The 18,778-nt window shown below is 44.8% G+C and overlaps 1 protein-coding gene across 2 annotated transcripts in view; it reads left to right on the top strand.

Moving 5' to 3' along the window:
• ARHGAP8 (Rho GTPase activating protein 8) overlaps positions 1 to 18,778 on the top strand; it is an 89,893-nt gene that overhangs the window by 59,265 nt on the left and 11,850 nt on the right. For both annotated transcript variants that reach the window (XM_040345807.1, XM_040345806.1), the window contains 2 exons: positions 13,345 to 13,422; positions 17,015 to 17,143. In XM_040345807.1, the coding sequence (XP_040201741.1) occupies positions 13,345 to 13,422; positions 17,015 to 17,143 (207 nt within the window). The remainder of the gene's footprint in view (positions 1 to 13,344; positions 13,423 to 17,014; positions 17,144 to 18,778) is intronic.

Here is an 18,778-nt window from a genome sequence, read left to right as displayed (position 1 = left end):
GAGGAGTTCCTCGTGTGGATGGGGAACCTGTTCGGTTTTTTGATGCTTAGCCTGCCAGGTAAACGGAAAAAAAACTTAAGTGTATATACCCAGCTTTACTACATTCTTACCCATAATCCCTTATTTCTGCACAGTAGAAGCTGGTGCCGTGCAGTCACATGACTATCCCTTGAAATAATAAGGCTATATTGCATTACACATAAATACATATAATCTGCTCCATACAATCCTGTTAAATATAATAGTATGAATCGTACCATAAAATAATGGTTAAGTGGTGCTTATTACTGGTTTTCCTGGCTTACCGTATATATCACCCTCCTTGACTCCTGAAGAGCTTTTTCTAAAGTCCTCCTCAGCTAATGTCCGTACTTGAACTGTAGGGGCATTTAGCCCTAAAATGCCCAGTTTCTCCACATCCGAAACACCTCCTTTCCCAGGCTGGGAACATCTTCAGCCCTCAGCCCTTCAGTTGGAAAAACTTTGTTTTTTCTACATGCCGAAAAACATCGTTTTTTTTATGCCGAAAACAAAAACAAAACAAAAACAAAGGCTTACAATCACTTTAAGTAGTTAAAGCCCGCCCATCCGTCGCCGCACACATGTGTTAAGCGGGCAGCAACAAAAATCGCGATGCGGGAAACCCTGCAAATCCAGTACGAGTTCCCGCATCGCACCTGCATCTCCGGCGGTTCACACTGCCCTATGCCAACCACTGTGGGTGTCAGTACAAAGTTAATGACGCCTCCCCCAGATCGTTGCGAACTGTGGATTCGGACAGGAATCGCATCACATAGGTCTGAACACCCAGGCGATACGATTCTGGTGCAGAGAAAGGAAAAAAAAGGATCCTGCACAATTTTGGTACGAATGCGATGCGATTTCAGCCCTACAAACTGTATGGCTGAGTCTGCTTCCAAAACGCATGTGATCTGTGTGGGTGCAAATCACATGCGATCTCTGACATCGCACTGGTGTGATCCCAGGCGAAAAATTGTTACACCCACCGGAGTTTTACACTTTTTTTTAACAGTAAAGTGAGTTTATATAGTAAAAAAAATACTTAGAACTCCATCTGACTGGTTGGATGTTTAATTACACAGGCGCGCACATACCTGTCCGTGACATCACAGGAAGTAAGGGGAATCCCCTATAAGGCACGTGTCCCCAATGGGAGATTTGTCCTCACTTCCTGTTCTGGTGACAACTGGAAATTTTGGGGTTTTCCAAAAAAAGAGGGTGAATCTCCCCAAAGTGACCAGGGGGGGGGGGGCGCATGATGATTAAAAGGGGTTCTTACCCCCTATTATTAGATAGATCTGTGAGGAAGGGGGAGGGGGTGATCACATACAGGTGTATACCACCCCCCCATATTGCCTTTATATCACACTCAGATGTACACCATTTCCCCCATATATCACACTCACCCCGGCCCCTCAATCTCTCTCTCTCTCTCTCTCTCTCTCTCTCTCTCTCTCTCCCTCTCTATGGATGGAGATCTCTTATGCGCTCTCTATGGAACTCTCTGTGTTGCACACTTGTCTACAGAATGCCTCTCCTAGGTAACAGGAAGAGGGGGCGGTGCTAATTCACTGCAGTTGGTGCAGCCCCGTGTAGTGGGCGGAGCTTTAGTTCACACAAGCTATTGCAGTTCGAGTGGTGGGCGGAGCTTTAACGCACATGGCAGCGGTGTGGTTGTGGCGGAGCTTCAAGAAGCCACTGCAGCCTGCGTGTAGGCGGGGCTAAACTTGCAAAAAACATACCAGCCTAGGGTGGTGGGTGGGGACTACTTTAACTTACAGAAGGCACGGTGTTCTGTCGATATGTGCCCGAGCCACACTGCTCATGCGCCACATGGAACTGCCCATCAGCTGTTGTGATAGCGAGAGCCTGAGCTGGTGAGCAGTGTTCTGTCAAAGGTTCTAACTTATCAAATCTCCAACTGGTTGGATAAATTGGAACTTTTGACAGAACAGCAAAGCTAAACGAATTGACAGAGTACTTTACAAGCCTACATGTAAGGCGGAGTTTCCGAAGGGCTACACAAATCCACTAGAAGGCATTGGAGTCTGCGTGTTGGGCGGAGCTACACTAACCCGCTAGAAGGCATTGGACTCTGCCTGGTTGGCGGAGCTTACACTAATATACAACTGGAATAGTAACTGGAATTAGAAGTGTGTTCTGAACAAGTAGAACTGTAGGGTCCAATGTAATTCGGGTGGTAGCGATGCCGATGAAGAGAGACGCTGGGTTCGAATCCTGCTGCCATAATTTTTTCTTTTTACTTTGCTTTTAAAGAGGAACTGCAGTCTGCTCACATAATTAGTAGGAATGCTTCAGCAATATCATTTTTGCAAAAAAAAAAATATTTAAAAAAAAAATCCACTTTTTTTAACATTGAAGTCAATAAAAGCATGCTTCAAATCCTTAAAATCTCAGTCCGCTCCCGAAAGTTTCAGCTCCTTCATACTTTCACCTACAGACGCCAAACAAACTTTAAAATGTTCACAGACAGAGTGGATTATGTCATAGCTACAGCACAGAGCTTAGAAAAATTATTTTTCTTCCTTCTCTATGAATTGCTCTCACGCCCACAAGATCTACTTGTCATACACAATTTATACATCAAAACGTAGATTTTTTTTGGAAAAACATTTCTTTTGAAAAACAAAATTGGGGAAAAAACATTTGGAAAAAATTATAATTTTGAAAAAAGACATTTAAAAAAAAATAAAAATGGGTGCAAGCAAAAGAACAGAAGAGCGTATAGGGGATCTTGCCGACTGCTTCTGACTTGACCCTTTACGCGTCTTGGAGCTCCGTTTTACCTTGGGATGTCCAATTGTCTCCTTCAATGAGGTCCCCGAAAGTTTCCCTCCTTCTTTGAGTAGAGGGTCCTTTGTAATGCCTTCAACATCTCTTCCAGCAGCTCTGGACTGATCATTGCCTTGGGCAGGGCCAGACTTACCATTGGGCTTGACTGGGCTCAAGCCCATGGGTCCCGCCCAATAGGGGGCCCGGGCTCAAACACGGCAATCACGGCAATCCCCTCTCGCTCAACAACTAGGGTGGATGGATGCCCCCCCCGCTCATTAAGTATGATCGGTCGGCACCCCCCCCCCCCCCCCCCCTCAACAACCTGACTGTACCATTTATTATTATTGAGAACTGTTTGTTCTATCAGTATTTTAGTATTTTAGACACAAGTCCGATGCATTTGGACAGAACTGGGGCAGAAATTAAAGTCTATCTAGACCCAAACCTTTCTTTTCAAAAACCACGGTCAGGTTTTAATTGCTCTATGTGTCTCCTTCAAGGAGCTTCACCCTCTCTATTTCTCCTGGTCCCTGAGATTGAAATGCCCAATTTAGCTGGTGTCAAAAACAAAACACCTTTGTCAGAGCAAAATCTATCAATTTAGCTGAGAATCTCCCTAATAAAATTGCAGACAACAGTAAAAGCCAAAAGGACTTCTAACCCTTCTCTGCTTTACCGAAAACGAAAAGACAGCCTTAGCTGGAGTTGAAGGTTAGAGACACCAACCTTAAAAATGCAAGTAAAAGCATACAAAAAAATCATCTAATTTGATTTTGTATTCACTTGTATCTACAATGAACTGTGCTAGAACATTGGAGTACTCCAGGAAAAGTCAATTTCCTAGCATACTCCCCTCCTTACATGTCATAGCCCTCTCATCTCCAAGTATAGTCTAATTATTCTCTGTGCTGGCCAGCTCTCCTCTGCCCTTTAATTCTCCTACCTACATACAATTTTATATAACTACCAGGGTAGGAGTGAAGGAAAATGCTATAGAGTGTCACTTAAGTGAAAGCTCAACATCTGCTGGGGCTGCTGGCTAGTGAGAGGCCAAACACCCCCTGGTTCAGTTCACGCTAGAACTCTTGAACGTGGAAACATTTTGGACCTGAACTGCGTACCCTAATAAAGTCTTTGGGAACCAAACTTGAAAAATCCAACGTCCCCATTTCGAAGGCTTATATGCAAGTTATTGACCATAAAAAGGGTATGGGGGCTTGCGAAATGCCCTGGGGGACATGTATCAATAAATTTTTTTTTTTTATATAAAGATTTTTTTTAACAGCTTGCCGACCGCCCATCGTAGGTTTACGGCGGCAGGTCTGCTCGGCTGCGCAAAATCACGTAATATAACGCTATCTTGCAGCGCAGCCAATAGGGACACGCGCCAGTGAAATTTTTACAGTAATCAATGCATTTTTATATTACTGATCTCTATAAAAATGCCAATGGTCCCAAAAATGTTTCAAAAGTGTCCGAAGTGTCCGCCATAAGGTCGCAGTACCGCTAAAAATCACAGATCGCCGCCATTACTAGTAAAAAAAAATATTAATAAAAATGCCATAAATCTATTCCCTATATTGTAGACGCTATAACTTTTGCGCAAACCAATCAATAAACGCTTATTGTGAAAAAAATGTACGTAAAATATGTAGAAGAATACGTATCGGCCTAAACTGAGGAAAAAATTGTTTTTTTATATATTTTTGGGGGATATTTATTATAGCAAAAAGTAAAAAATATTATTTTTTTTCAAAATTGTCACTCTATTTTTGTTTATAGCGCAAAAAATAAAAACCGCAGAGGTGAGCAAATACCACCAAAAGAAAGCTCTATTTGTGGGAAAAAAAAGACACCAATTTTGTTTGGGAGCCACATCGCACGACCGCGCAATTGTCACTTAAAGCGACGCAGTGCCGAATCGCAAAAAGTGACCCGGTCATTGACCAGCAAAATGGTCCGGGGCTGAAGTGGTTAAATGAGCAGTGATTTTAATGATGCTTAAAGTGAAATCATAAAAATGTAACCATTAAATGTAGTGCCTGGGGTCCCCTTAGTCTGCCTGTAAAGGGGTGCATTTGTACAGTGTTTAGAACCTGCTGCAGGAAACTGACTGACATATGCTGGCAATACATAAATGTGAAAAAAAAAACGGCATGAGGCCCCCCCCCCCCAATCCATACTAGGCCCTTTGGCTCTGGTATGGATTTTTAAGGGGACCCTTACGGCAAGATTTTAAAAAAAGGGCATGGGGTCCCCAGCAAAATTCATTCCAGACCCTTATCTGAGCATGCAGCCTGGCAGGCTAGGAAATGGAAATGCCTGGCAGGCTAGCTAGGAAATTCCCTCAACATGGGACAAGGGCCTCTTTACCACAACCCTGGGCAATGGTTGTGGAGGTCTTCAGGCAGGTGTAGAATCGGAATCTGCAATCTTAACAAGGGGGCCCTCAGATCCCTGCCCCCCCATGTGAATGAGTAGGGGTACATTGACCTACTCATTCACCCCAAAAAGGTGTAAAAAATAAATAAATGCACAGTTTTTGACAATTCCTTTATTAAAAACAAAAGAACAATGTCCTCCGGATGTAGATCCATCGTCAATCACAACGAAAAAATAAAAAAAGAAGCCATGCTCGTGACAAAGGCTATCGCTGTCTGACAGTTTCTAAATCGGTAAGGGGCAGGCCACCTGTGACACAAAGGGGTGGTGCCACCAGGTGACCCTCACCAGATGGCTCAGCCCCTTAAATTATTAAGAACTAGCCAGTTACCGGCTCTCTCCTCACGCTGTGACAGCACAAGGAAAGGCATGCCGATAACCAGCAAGTCTGTTTACGTTGTGATCACTGATCAGCTGTGATTGGACACAGCTCATCACATGATAAAGAGCCACTGTGAGTGGCTCTTTACCCTGATCTGATATGCAGCACATACGCAGCGAATTCGATGGGGGGGGTTCAATCACTGGAGGAAGTTATATGACACCCTCCCAGCACTCGAACTCCCAGCACTCGAACACACTGTAGCCACCATTTTACTGTACACACTGTAGCTAAAAATCAAACCGCTATAAGCACATCAAAAACCATTGCCACAATGGATCACCCATATGGTGGTACGATGTGTCGGTTTTATAATTACCGTTCGCGATTCGCATAAACATGTTTGATTTGATTTTTAGCAAATTTTATGTGTTTTATACCCGTTTTTAAATAAATACCCTTTTTTAAATAAATACTACACCATGAGGCACTTTTTGTCTGATTGCCTTTAATATTATGGGGACATATGGTTCTACCCTGCGAGAGTGTAAAGGATCCCTGACATTGGAGCTGGTGGACATCCCCCACCTCACCCATGCTGTTTTAAAGAACCTTTGTGGTGAGTGTGCATTGCTTAAGAGGCTGTCTTGTGATGGCTGATCGGGGTTGCGCTTTTTACTTGCATGAAAAGATGTTTCACCTGGGTGTAGATTTGTTTTAACAATATTACACCATACACCAGGCATGTCCAAAGTCAGGCCCGGGGGCCAAATGCGGCCCCCCTGTTGATTTAATATGGCCCCCCTGAGGATTTGGATATATATATTGTTTGTGGCCCCCTGGGCCACAAAAGATATATACTGTATTTATTGGCGCTGCCTTGGAGGGGACAGGGAGGGGGCAGGACGAGCACCGTCAGATTACATGAAGAGAATCTCCTGTTTACTCAGCAGCGTCTCTATTGGAAGTCCCGTCTCCTGGGATGCCATTGGACGACTGTTCTGTCTATCATAGAAGGCAGGACTTTGTATTAAAGAGGCCACAGGGTAAACAAGACATTCTCCTGTTTGTAATCTGTCGGCACTTGTCCCGCCCCCTCCCTCTGCCCTCCGAGGCTGCAGATGGGCATCGTTCAGGCTGCACTGATGGCAATGGTAAGGCTGCATTTATGGCACATGTGAGGCTGCATTTATGGCACATGTGAGGCTGCATTGGTTGCAATGGTGAGGTTGCAATGGTAAGGTTGCATTGGTTGCAGTGGTAAGGCTGCATTCATGGCAATTGTAAGGCTGCATTCATGGCAATGGTGAGGCTGCATTCATGGCAATAGTATGCCTGTGCGTGTTATACGCCGATAAATACGGTATATCCAAATAACACGCCCAAGCTCATCCTTAGTCCTAAGCAGCGCTCTGGGATTCGTTGGGGCCACAAATAAAATATATACAGTATATCCAAATAACACGCCCAAGCTCATCTCTTCACCACACACAGCCACAAAGGCAAGAGAATTCTTGTTGGGCCGTGTATTAGTGCTCAGACGAACACACTTAGACAGAATTTTAATGGTTCAAAGAATGCCAGGCAAAATAGTCGGCCCTCACGCATGTTCACTTAATCAAATCTGGCCCTCTTTGAAAAAAGTTTGGACACCCCTGCCATACACCATTACACCGAGTTTCTTTCTGTGTCCGGTTTAATTTGGATTTTAGTCACAACATCATTATCCGGAGTGTCACCAGCAAGAATAAAGGAGAAAGATGCAGCAATTCCCTATGATACTAATGCGAGTCGGCTGCACTTAATTGTGTAGCCATGTGTGACGGTATCGGTATGATATCCCCGTCAAAGATTCCCTTCTTCCATAAGAACATCACCCCAATATTCCACTAGGAGGAATATCCCTGAGATCGCCCATTAAGCCACACATTAGTCCAGGCTTACTGCTAGAACAAGACACTTTAATGACACAAAAACTCAGCTTATATGTGGTTACAACCTGTTAGGAACGCCCCCCCTCACACAGTGGGGTTTCCCATACAGATTATAGGAGACAAGTCGGAGCCGACCATGCAGACACGTTTCTTTAGATAAAGACATCAGTGGAGTTAATTAATACACTGAAGAAATCAGAATAATTAACATACTACTTCTCTAATCATTTAGCCTGATGATACAATACACATCTTTTAAGGGTAAACACAGATCTTCTTCACACAACACAATAGATCAATTAACGTTTGGAATAGTGAGGGGACATTAGCACGTCAATAACCTGTCAGAGGAATGAATCACACATGAAATTCCTTTCTACCTCTACCCATATGGCTAGCAGGGAGCAGTAAACTGAGACATATAGGCAAATGTATCACAATGGCCCCCCTTTTGCTCCCTGCTCCGGCAAACCCGGTTGGACCTTCCCTGGTCCAGTAGGGTTGACGGGTTCAGAGCTTTTAGTCCGAGGTTAACTCCGTTTGGCATGACTGACCTCCCTTGGCAACTGCTTCAGACTCGGGTATGTCACCGGGTCGTCAGATCACACGCCGGTCAGTCCCCAAGTCTTTGTGCGATCTGCAAACTCACCAGAAGTCAGTGTGAAGACGGCGAATGGGTCTGTGCGCCGCCATCTAGGTGTCCCGCTATGGGAGGGGGTAGGTTATGGCTCTGAAGTGACAATCACAGGAGATTCATAAAAAGAAAAAGTTATATTTGTTGAAATGCTGTAGCACTGGTGCTCAGAGTCCGGGGGGGGGGAGGGGAATCAGAGCCCCATAAGGTCAGCCACCCCCTGCTCCCTCCGCAGCCGCCGGTTCTCCTCTTGGAGCTTCTCCAGCTCCATCTCCAGTTCATGGAGCCTGGGGGGGTCAGCCTGCTGTGACCTCAGGTGGTTGTTCTCCTCCTCCATGCGGCTTATGCATTCCTCCAGCTCTATGTACTCACGGATCAGCTCCTGCTTGCTCATGTCCTGCAGGCTCTCCACGTGGTCCTTCATCATCAGGAACTGGGTGGTGGTGTAAGGGGCCACCGGTGGGCCCTTGGTGAACATCTCGGCCCGCATCTGGGATGCCCGCTGCGACTCCCTCTCCTCCAGTCGCTTCTTCTCCTCCCAGGTCAGCTTGTTATACGGCTTCCAGGACCTCTTCTTCTTGGGGGGTAGCTGGCGGTGCCTCTTTCTGCCCAGCTCCCTCCAGGGCCCCTCCGTCTCATGGCTGTCGCCCATGACCAGCTGACAATGGTGTTCCCTGTTGTCCGTAATACCAGATTGTACCGTGAGGACTTCGTAAACGGTGTCCGATGGTTCTTCCGGACCCAGCTCCTGGAGATCCCAAGCCGAGTTTACACAATGGGCTGCTGCTGGTGGGCGGTACCCAGGTTGAGACCAATTTGACCTGGTGTTGTCGTTCATGGGGCAATTCTGCTTGAAGTGACCCAGCTGTTTGCACCGGAAGCAGCGTTGTTCGTTGTCCTCCTGCCGTGGATAGCGAGGGCTAGATGTCATCGGTCTGTTAGGTGGTTGGTATCTAGCGGCTGGTGGGTGTGAGGGCACCGTTGGTCGTGGAGGTTGTAGCCGTGGTGTGACCTGGTTTGTCTTGCGAGTATCCGCATATTCATCTGCCAACTTCGCGGCCTCTGGTAGAGTCATGGGCCTGCGATCTCTCACCCAATCTTTGACATCCGTCTGGATGTGATTGTAAAATTGCTCCAGGAGCATTAGTTGCAAAATGTCCTCTGCGGTGGTGGCCTGGCTGCTGTTAACCCAGTTAGAGGCCGACAGGGACAACTGGCATGCCCATTCCGCGTAAGAGTCTTTCGTGGTTTTGCGTGAGTCCCTGAACTTCTGTCGATGGGACTCTGGGGTTACTGCATAACGAGCCAGGAGCACTTCTATAACCCGGGCGTAGCTATGGATATCCTGATCTGGCACGGTCCGGAAAGCATCAGAAGCTTTGCCTGACAGTTTGCCTGACAATATTGCAACCCACTCTCTTCTAGCTATTCGGTGCAGGTTACATTGTCGCTCAAAATCCGCCAGGTAGTTATCAATTTCACAGTCCTTTTCATAAAAAGCTTTAAAAGCGCTAAACGGAATCTTCCTTGCGTCTGCTGTGCTGTACTCACTGTTCGGAGAAGGTGCGGCTGCTTGTTGGACTGCTGCCAGTTTTAACTGTAGCTCTGCGTCTCTTATTTGTTTAGCCTCCTGTAGTTCTGCGTCTCTTATTTGTTTGTCTCTTATTTCTTTAGCCTCCTGTAGCTCCATCACTTTCAGCACCACATCCGTCGTTGGGTTCGGGCCGAACCAAGCTAGCTTCTCTCTCATTAGTTTGTTGGCTGGCGATTCCTCCTCCTGAATCACTGGTGTCTCCATCTCTTGTACTGCTGGCGTTGCTGCAATCCCGTCCTCCTGGTCTAGCTCCATTGATTCTGCTATGATGACCTGCTTGGTTTTGTTGCTAGCAATCCTTCCACGAACTTCCAGTAGTTCTTCCAGTGTCTGCTTGGAATCCGGGTGTGAAGGGGAATAGAAGGGAAAATCCCACTGCTACCAACCAATTGTGACGGTATCGGTATGATATCCCCGTCAAAGATTCCCTTCTTCCATAAGAACATCACCCCAATATTCCACTAGGAGGAATATCCCTGAGATCGCCCATTAAGCCACACATTAGTCCAGGCTTACTGCTAGAACAAGACACTTTAATGACACAAAAACTCAGCTTATATGTGGTTACAACCTGTTAGGAACGCCCCCCCTCACACAGTGGGGTTTCCCATACAGATTATAGGAGACAAGTCGGAGCCGACCATGCAGACACGTTTCTTTAGATAAAGACATCAGTGGAGTTAATTAATACACTGAAGCAATCAGAATAATTAACATACTACTTCTCTAATCATTTAGCCTGATGATACAATACACATCTTTTAAGGGTAAACACAGATCTTCTTCACACAACACAATAGATCAATTAACGTTTGGAATAGTGAGGGGACATTAGCACGTCAATAACCTGTCAGAGGAATGAATCACACATGAAATTCCTTTCTACCTCTACCCATATGGCTAGCAGGGAGCAGTAAACTGAGACATATAGGCAAATGTATCACACCATGCATTTTGGTAAGTCTTCTTTCACATCAGTGGCTGAATAGTTTTTGGCATTGATTAAGTCGGACTATAGGAGATATTTTTTGTATTGCAATTGGACATACTTAAGAGGATGTTTAATTAGCATTTAATTAACATTGTTGCATCTGTTAAATTTCTTGCACGGCTTTTCACTTTTTTCATTCTCACTACAGCGCTGCACATTTTATATTATTATCTGTTAAAGGGGTTGTAAAGGTATTTTTTTTCCCCCTAAATAGCTTCCTTTACCTTGGGGCTGTCCTCCTTCACTTACCTCATCCTTCTATTTTGCTTTTAAATGTCCTTATTTCTTCTGAGAAATCCTCACTTCCTGTTCTTCTGTCTGTAACTCCACACAGTAATGCGAGGCTTTCTCCCTAGTGTGGAGAAAGCCTCTTGAGGGGGAGGGGGCGAGCAGGAGTGTCAGGACGCCCACTAACACACAGCTCCTTTCTATATATGCAATGTAGAGAGCGTCCTGACCCCATAGCTCCCATCTGTCCCTGATTTGGAGCAATATCCCTCTGTCCCTCTTTCCCCCTCATCTGTCCCTCTTTTTGGTCTGATCCATATAGCTGTATATAAAACCTTTTAACTTTTTATCTTTCAAAAAGTGTTTGCCAGTGCTAAACCTTTCTTCCAAATTATAAATTGCTGCATTTGTACATTTTAAAAGACATTTTAAAAGACAAAATAAAGGAATAGTAGTGGTTAAAAAAAGCCCTTGTGGATTTAATGAACCCTTTTTTAGGGATAATTCTCCTTTAAGGGGGTGTGGCAGGGGGTAGGTGTCCCTCATTCTCATCTCAAAATGTTGGGAGGTATGCTGACCCTCCTGCTCGTCCCCCTCAAGAGGCTTTCTCCACACCAGGGAGAAAGCCTCCCATTACTGTGTGGAGTTAGACAGAAGAACAGGAAGTGAGGATTTCTCAGAAGAAAGAAGAACATTTAAAAGCAAAATGGAAGGATGAGGTAAGTGAAGGAGGACTGCACTAAGGTAAAGGGAGCTATTTAGGGAAAAAAATGTTTTCCTTTACAACCCCTTTAAAGCTCAGCTTCATCCAAAGAGCCTCCTGTTCCGCTCCTCTTGGCATATTTTTTTTGGAGGGGGGATTTGACAAGTACCCACTCACACTTCCACTCAGAAAGCCTGGTTCTTCTCCTCCCCTTCCTCCCCGCAGTCTTCTGGGACACGTCACAGATCCCAGAAGGCAGCGAGACCATGCACAGTGGGCAGTCGGCTGTGAAGCTGCAAGCTTAAGTTCCCGGAGCTTGGGATCACCAGTGGAAAAACATCTCGGGTGGGCACAGTGCTGGATCCTGGGACAGGTGAGTATCTGTTTAATAGGTCAGCAGATACTGTTTTTGTTTTACGTTTTCATTATTAATGTGCATTGCATTCAGAACACCTATTGAAATGAATGAGCTGCCAACACATCCTGATGTACTGAACACTGGAAGTGACCTTTTTTTGTAATGAAACAAAGCTGCTTTGCCTTAGTGCGTCGAAGTGCCATTTAAAATAAAGCGTTAACATGCGTTACTTGCTACTCAACATAAGACACTGCAATGCAATAATGCGTGTAACATTGATGAACATATGTTACTGCAAAGTGAAAGTGTAAATGTGCTCTTGGTGTTCCTTTTATGTCTTTTCATATCTGCCTGGAGTTCTGCCTTAGCTGTTCTTTCAGTTCTCAGTCTGAACAATTGTCTTGTGCTTTAATGGCTTATATTTTAATTGTACAAACACAGCGAGTTCCTTTTGTACATGTTATACAAATTGCTTCTTTAACGAGTGTTTGTTTATTCTGTACCGAAGCAAAATGTACACATTTGTTCAGTAGCATTATTACAATGGCTACAATTATTTTTATTTTAGATTTATTTGTATATTTTCTTTTCTTTTTCTGTTAATGTGTACGACCTTTGTAGTTTAAAAGTAACGTGTAGTAAAAGTGCTTTGAGGCTATTTAGGCAGAAACCAAGAATATCTAAGCAGGTTTAATGTTTTATTTTCTTTATTTTTTTATTTTAATTTTTTTAATCTGTGCTTAAAAATAAATCAATGAAAGCTGGAAACTGATTGGCCGTTGCTGGGAAATTCAAACGTATTAACTGTACCTATCAACACCAATTCATTATTTTGTAATTTATCAGGGTAACAGTGTAGCAGTATAAAAATGACAAACTTATTAATGTGAACACCATGTAGTACTGTAGGCCCAGGCTTCATGATGATGCGTTCCCTTGGGGGTGTGTCCATGACTGCCTGAACCTCCAGGGAGTGAGTTGAATGATGATGGTGGTCATTCAGCCAGAAAGATTGGTGACATCTAGTGGCAAAAAAGACTTACTGCAGGGACAGCACTGAATAATGCTGCAAAAAAATGCTGCTTTATTTATATTTATTTTTGCTATTGCTTTATATTTTTTTCCCCTGGAATTCTGCTTTAAATTTTTAAAAAAAATTCTGCTAAAGTTCTATGCTAACAGAGGGGAGCAAAATATACAGCCTGCCTCGAATTATAGTTTATTGGGGGGACATTACAAACTACCTGCAAACATTCTTAAGTGATATTTCTATTTTATGCAGTCTGCAGTAAGTCTACAAACGTTTTGTTTTGTCTCCCAGGTCTGCGCACTGAAGGTCTCTTTCGAAGATCAGTCGCCGTTCACATCATCAAAGACATCCAGAAGCTGTATAATCTGGGTCAGTATTTCCCCGAGCACTGTGGGAGCACCGAAGCGAGTCCCCTCGCCGATAATGAATCTATTTTACCGTCCCTACCACCGCTCATTTAATTAGTTAATCATAAAGCCATTTGTAATGTAGATGTCACGTTAGCGGGAGATGTATGGAGGCCGCTAGGGACACAGCTGTAGGAATTTACAGTTTGTTGAATGGAGAAGGAAGGGGGGGGGGTGTTGATTCATAGAGACGAGATATTGGCTATTATGAACTGTACTAGAACAGGTTACCGTCCTGCGTGAAATATGCCTCCCGGGGTGAAGTTACCTTGTGTGGCCGCTACGGCGAATGGCATCGTAAGAATAAATCATTTTGTCTCTTGACTTGAGTTCATTCTTCTCTGTAATGACAGGTGAAATGTCACAAGCAGCGAGATTATTAAGGCCTTCAACAGTTTTATTTTATGCCGCAGCTGCTGCCCAGGTGCATCATGGGTACTACAACCTACCTTGCACACATTTTCAGACTTTGTTTGAGAATTGAAGTGCAAGATCAGCAAAATATACCAACAACTATGTAGAGCCAGGTTCTTCCTCAGTGGATATAAAATGAGTTGGTTACTGGATGTTGCACTACATAGCTGTTTATCTGACAGATCAAATGTGAGGCAGTTGCCTGCAGACACAGGGGGCTAGATTCAGGTAGGGGCGCGCATAGTTACGGCGGCGCAGCGTATCGTATTTACGATACGCCGCCGCAACTTACAGGAGCAAGTGCAGTATTCACAAAGCACTTGCTCCGTCCGTGTACATATCCCAGTGTCCATTGCTCCCAAGTACGCCGCAACGACGTATTGGTTTCGATGTGAACGTAAATGACGTCCAGCCCTATTCGCGAACGACTTACACAAACGACGTTAAAAATTCAAAAATCGAAGCGGGAACGACGTCCATACTTAACATTGCGTGCGCCTCATAGAAGCAGGAGCAACGTAACGCCGACAAAGCCTTACGCAAACAATGTAAAAAACTACCGCCGGGCGCACGTACGTTTGTGAATCGGCGTAACTAGGTAATTTGCATACTCTACGTCGAAAACTACGGAAGCGCCACCTAGCGGCCAGCGTGAGAATGCACCCTAAGATACGACGGCGTAAGAGACTTACGCCAGTCGGATCTTAGGCTAATGTCGGCGTATCTTGCTTTCTGAATACAGAAAGAAGATATGCCGGCGCAGCTTTGAATTTACGCGGCGTATCTATGGATACGCCGGCGTAAATCAATGCTGAATCTAGCCCATGTTTTTTGTGCCTGCCTCTGCTCCCATTGTAGAGATTTTTCATCAATTTAAACTCTGTGGCACCCTGGCATCTGGACAAGAAGTAAGTGAGTTATCTCTTAGCAGTGAATTAGCAGGCAAGTTCTTTGCTTCCCCCTCCTAGAAGTAACTCGGCAGCTAAGCAACCTGTGCCTTGCCAGAGTTCTGAGACTTCTGGAGCAATGTGAGCCAATCGCCAAGTCACTGCTGTGAGGGGACACAGGGTGAGCTGAGCTGCTGAATCACTGCTGGGAGGGGGAGCAAGGTCAGACAAGCTGCTGAATCACTGATGGCAAGGGGGGAACATGGCGAGCCAAGCTGCCGAGTCACTGCTGGGAAGGGGTTGCAGGGTGAGCCAAGCTGAATCACTGCTGGGAGGGTAAACACTCCATATATTTGTGTTATCCAGCGCACTCTTACACCTATTGAATTAAAATTCCTAGGTGTTGCAGTGACATGACGGATGGCATCATAATGCAATGCCCAAACACAGAGTGAAGTATATTTACAAAATTGTTAATAAATAATAATCACCCCCATATTTCATTAGTGTGAAGTATAAGGCCGCGTACACACGGTCGGACAAAACCGATGAGAATGGTCCGACGGGCCATTTCCATCGGTTCACCGCTGAAGTGGCCTGATGGTCTGATGTGCGTACACACCATCGTTCCAAAAACCGATCGGGTCAGAACGCAGCGACGTCAAACACACGAACTGCTGAATAAAACGAAGTTCAATGCTTCCAAGCATGTGTCGACTTGATTCTGAGCATGCACGGGATTTGAACCGATGCTTTCTGTACTAACCATCGGTTTGGTCCGATCGGGCAGCGGTCCATCGGTTCGATTTTAAAGCATGTTTTACAATTTTGGACCGAAGGACAACAGACCGATGGGCTATACACACGGTCGGTTTGGACCGATTAAACTGAACCTCGGTCCATTCTCATCGGTTTTGTCCGACCGTGTGTACGCGGCCTAAGCAAGACATTAATTTTCCTCCATAGGAATGATTTTTTTGCTGTGATATACCTTAACCACTTGAGTGACGGGCACTTTCACACCCTTCCTGCCTGGACCAATTTTCAGATTTCAGCGCGGTCACATTTTGAATGACAATTGCGCGATCATGCAACACTGTGCCCATATGAATTTTTTATCTTTTTTTTTCCACACAAATTCAACTTTATTTTGATGCCTTTTAATTACCACTAGGTTTTATATTTTTTGCTAGACCAAATATTTTGAAAAATACCTTTTTAGTTTTCGTTCTAAAAAAAATGTATTAAGTAATTTTCCTTCTTCACTGATGGGCACTGATAAGACTGCACTGATAGGCTGCACTGAGGTCCACTGATGAGGTTGCACAGATGGGCTCTGGTGAGGCTGCACTGATGTGCACTGATGAGGTGGCACTGATGAGCTGCACTGATGAGGGGGGCACCTATAGGCTGCACAGATAAGCACTGATGGGCACTGATGAGGGGGCACTCACCAGGCTGCACATATGGGCACTTATAGGCAGCACTCGGGGGCACTGACTAGGCTTCACAGATGGCCACTTATAGGCAGCACTGATGGGCACTGATAGGCATTGATTGGCACTGTTGGGGCTGCACTAATAATCAGGATCAGTGCAAATGTCCCCTGTCACACTTGCCAGTTACAGTCTCTCCTTTCCTCACGCTGTGCACGTGAGGAAAGGAATGCCAAAAACCGGCAAGTTTGTTTACATGTGGTCAGCTGTGATGATCACATGGTAAAGGGCTGCTGTGATTGGCCCTTTACCTTGATCTGTGGTCAGCTGTGTCTGAAGGCCAACGGGAGGCATGTTCTTGGAGGAGGACATATGTGACCTGGTCTGTTACTGAATGCTGAATACAGTCATATTTAGACACTCTTCACAATTGCTGTAATAAGAAAGTGGAGGCGTTTAGTAAAATGTCTGCCTGAATACATGGCTGTTTCTGTGATTTCAGATGGGCTTTAAAACGAAACCTAATGTTCTCCCTAGTTATATTCACCTCACTGCTATCGGGCATGTAAAAAATAATAATAATAAAAATGCGCATTTATTGCAGTTTCTTCTCTTTGGAATGCACACCCTTGCTATATCTGTCTATAAAAAACAATAAGCGGGGAAGTTATACAGTAATGACTTGCTGTGTGATTCTCAATTGGTTTAATGCTTCACTTACTGATAACATCCAATTACTATTCAGCAGCTTCTTTCTATGTTGAACAGCTAAATATTAATGAGCATAACCAATCAATGTATTCTTGTGACTTTGCAGGGAAGGCCGTGAATTTTGATGAGTATGGTGATCCGCACATACCTGCTGGAATCCTGAAGACCTTCCTGCGTGAACTGCCGGATCCTTTGCTGACCTTTCAGTCTTACCAACGCATACTGAGGATCACCAGTGAGTTTACAGCTACCCATACTAAATTGAGAACTCTGGGAAAATGTAATTCAACAAATACATAGTTTTTCTAGGGAAATCTCAGTTCAGAACAATAAGGTGAAATTGTATTGCTTGTCTACAGCTGAAAGTTGAAATGTGGCTTGTGGTTGGATTTCCTATACAGGGTACTGATGGGAGGAAGAGGGGGGATTTAGGTGGACTCAAAATACAATTGAAGCTTATGCCTCGTACACAAGATTGTTTTTCCCGACGGGAAAACTGCCATGTTTGCATTTGGTCGGGAAAACCGGCTGTGTGTATGCTCCATAGCGGTTTTCCCGACAGGAATTTGCGATTCTCTGCGGTTTTTTTTGCTCAGCAGTTTTCCTATGGGAAACTCTGCGAGGGAGCATACACATGGCCGGTTTTCCCGACCAAAGCTGTCATGGCAGTTTTCATGTCGGGAAAACCGGCCGTGTGTACACAGGGAAAAGCAACCAAGCAGGTTCTCGGTTTTCCCGGTGGACTTTTGACCGATCGTGTGCATAAAAGTGGGCATCACTAGTGTGGAGGTGTTCTCTCGTCTAGACAGGAGACAGAGCAGCGGCATTATGAATTATGATGGGAGGCCTTAAAATTGGACTTTGTTTAAATCCGCTAAATGCAATCCAGGAGCATAGAAACAAAAACCCATAGATTTAAAAAAATGTATGGAGCTGGCTTTGTACACCTGAACTCAATATTTTGAGTGTCCAAATACTTTTGGCCATATAGTATATGTGCAAGCACCCTTCCAGCTACTCATTGGGCCACTTTAATAGGTTGAGTTTACTGTAGGGCCAGCTTACATCTTTGCATTGTGATAACATACCTAGCAGTGTGCTGCATGGTAGGATGTTGCAATGCGTCACAAACTTTTGTGACATGGTTGATTTTGGAGTGCGTCGATTGCATTGGCAGCCCATTTATTTCAATAAGCTGTTTTATTGCACCACACAGTAAGGTGCGAAATAACGGTCATTAGCGTAAAAAGATAAATGGGCACTGAAAGCATCTCTCCTCCCCTACTGGGAGAGAAAGGTCAGTGCAACTTTTTGTCACCAGATCTCAATGTCTGGAATCCCACAAAGTACAGAAACTGGAGAAGTGCCATTTATAGCACCTCCTTAAGGCTGGAAAACACACAAACAAATGTAGATAAAGAAAACTGTAAAAGTGAATTCCATTTTCATTAAAGTAGAAGTACAGCCAAAGCTCATTTGGCTGTACTTCGCCTATAGATCACAAGAGTGCAGTTCGTTCTGCACTCCTGTGACTTATTTTCAGCAGACAACGGACTGAAGCTCGTTGTCAGCTGATGTCACAGAGCCGATCCAGCCTGTGGAAAGATTGGGACAATATGGTTGGGATCCGGCCACAACCCTGGATCAGCACCTGGCTCAGCCTCTCAGCAAGCCACTGAGAGCCTAAGCCACAGCCGCTCCCACCCCCTCCACAGTTCAGTGCTCCAATGAGCGCGGGGGGCAGAGCAGAGAGCAATGACTGTCAGTCACCGCTCTCTGCTCGCAGAGCTCTTAGAACCAAGTGATCAGTGGTGTTTGAATGCTCGGTTTTCAGTCTTAGAGCCGGAGGGGGGACAGCTGCAGCGTTGGA

This window comes from Rana temporaria, chromosome 3 (genome assembly GCF_905171775.1).
Source record: "Rana temporaria chromosome 3, aRanTem1.1, whole genome shotgun sequence".
Taxonomy (NCBI): Eukaryota; Metazoa; Chordata; class Amphibia; order Anura; family Ranidae; genus Rana; species Rana temporaria.
This window is presented reverse-complemented; position numbering and strand designations above follow the sequence as displayed.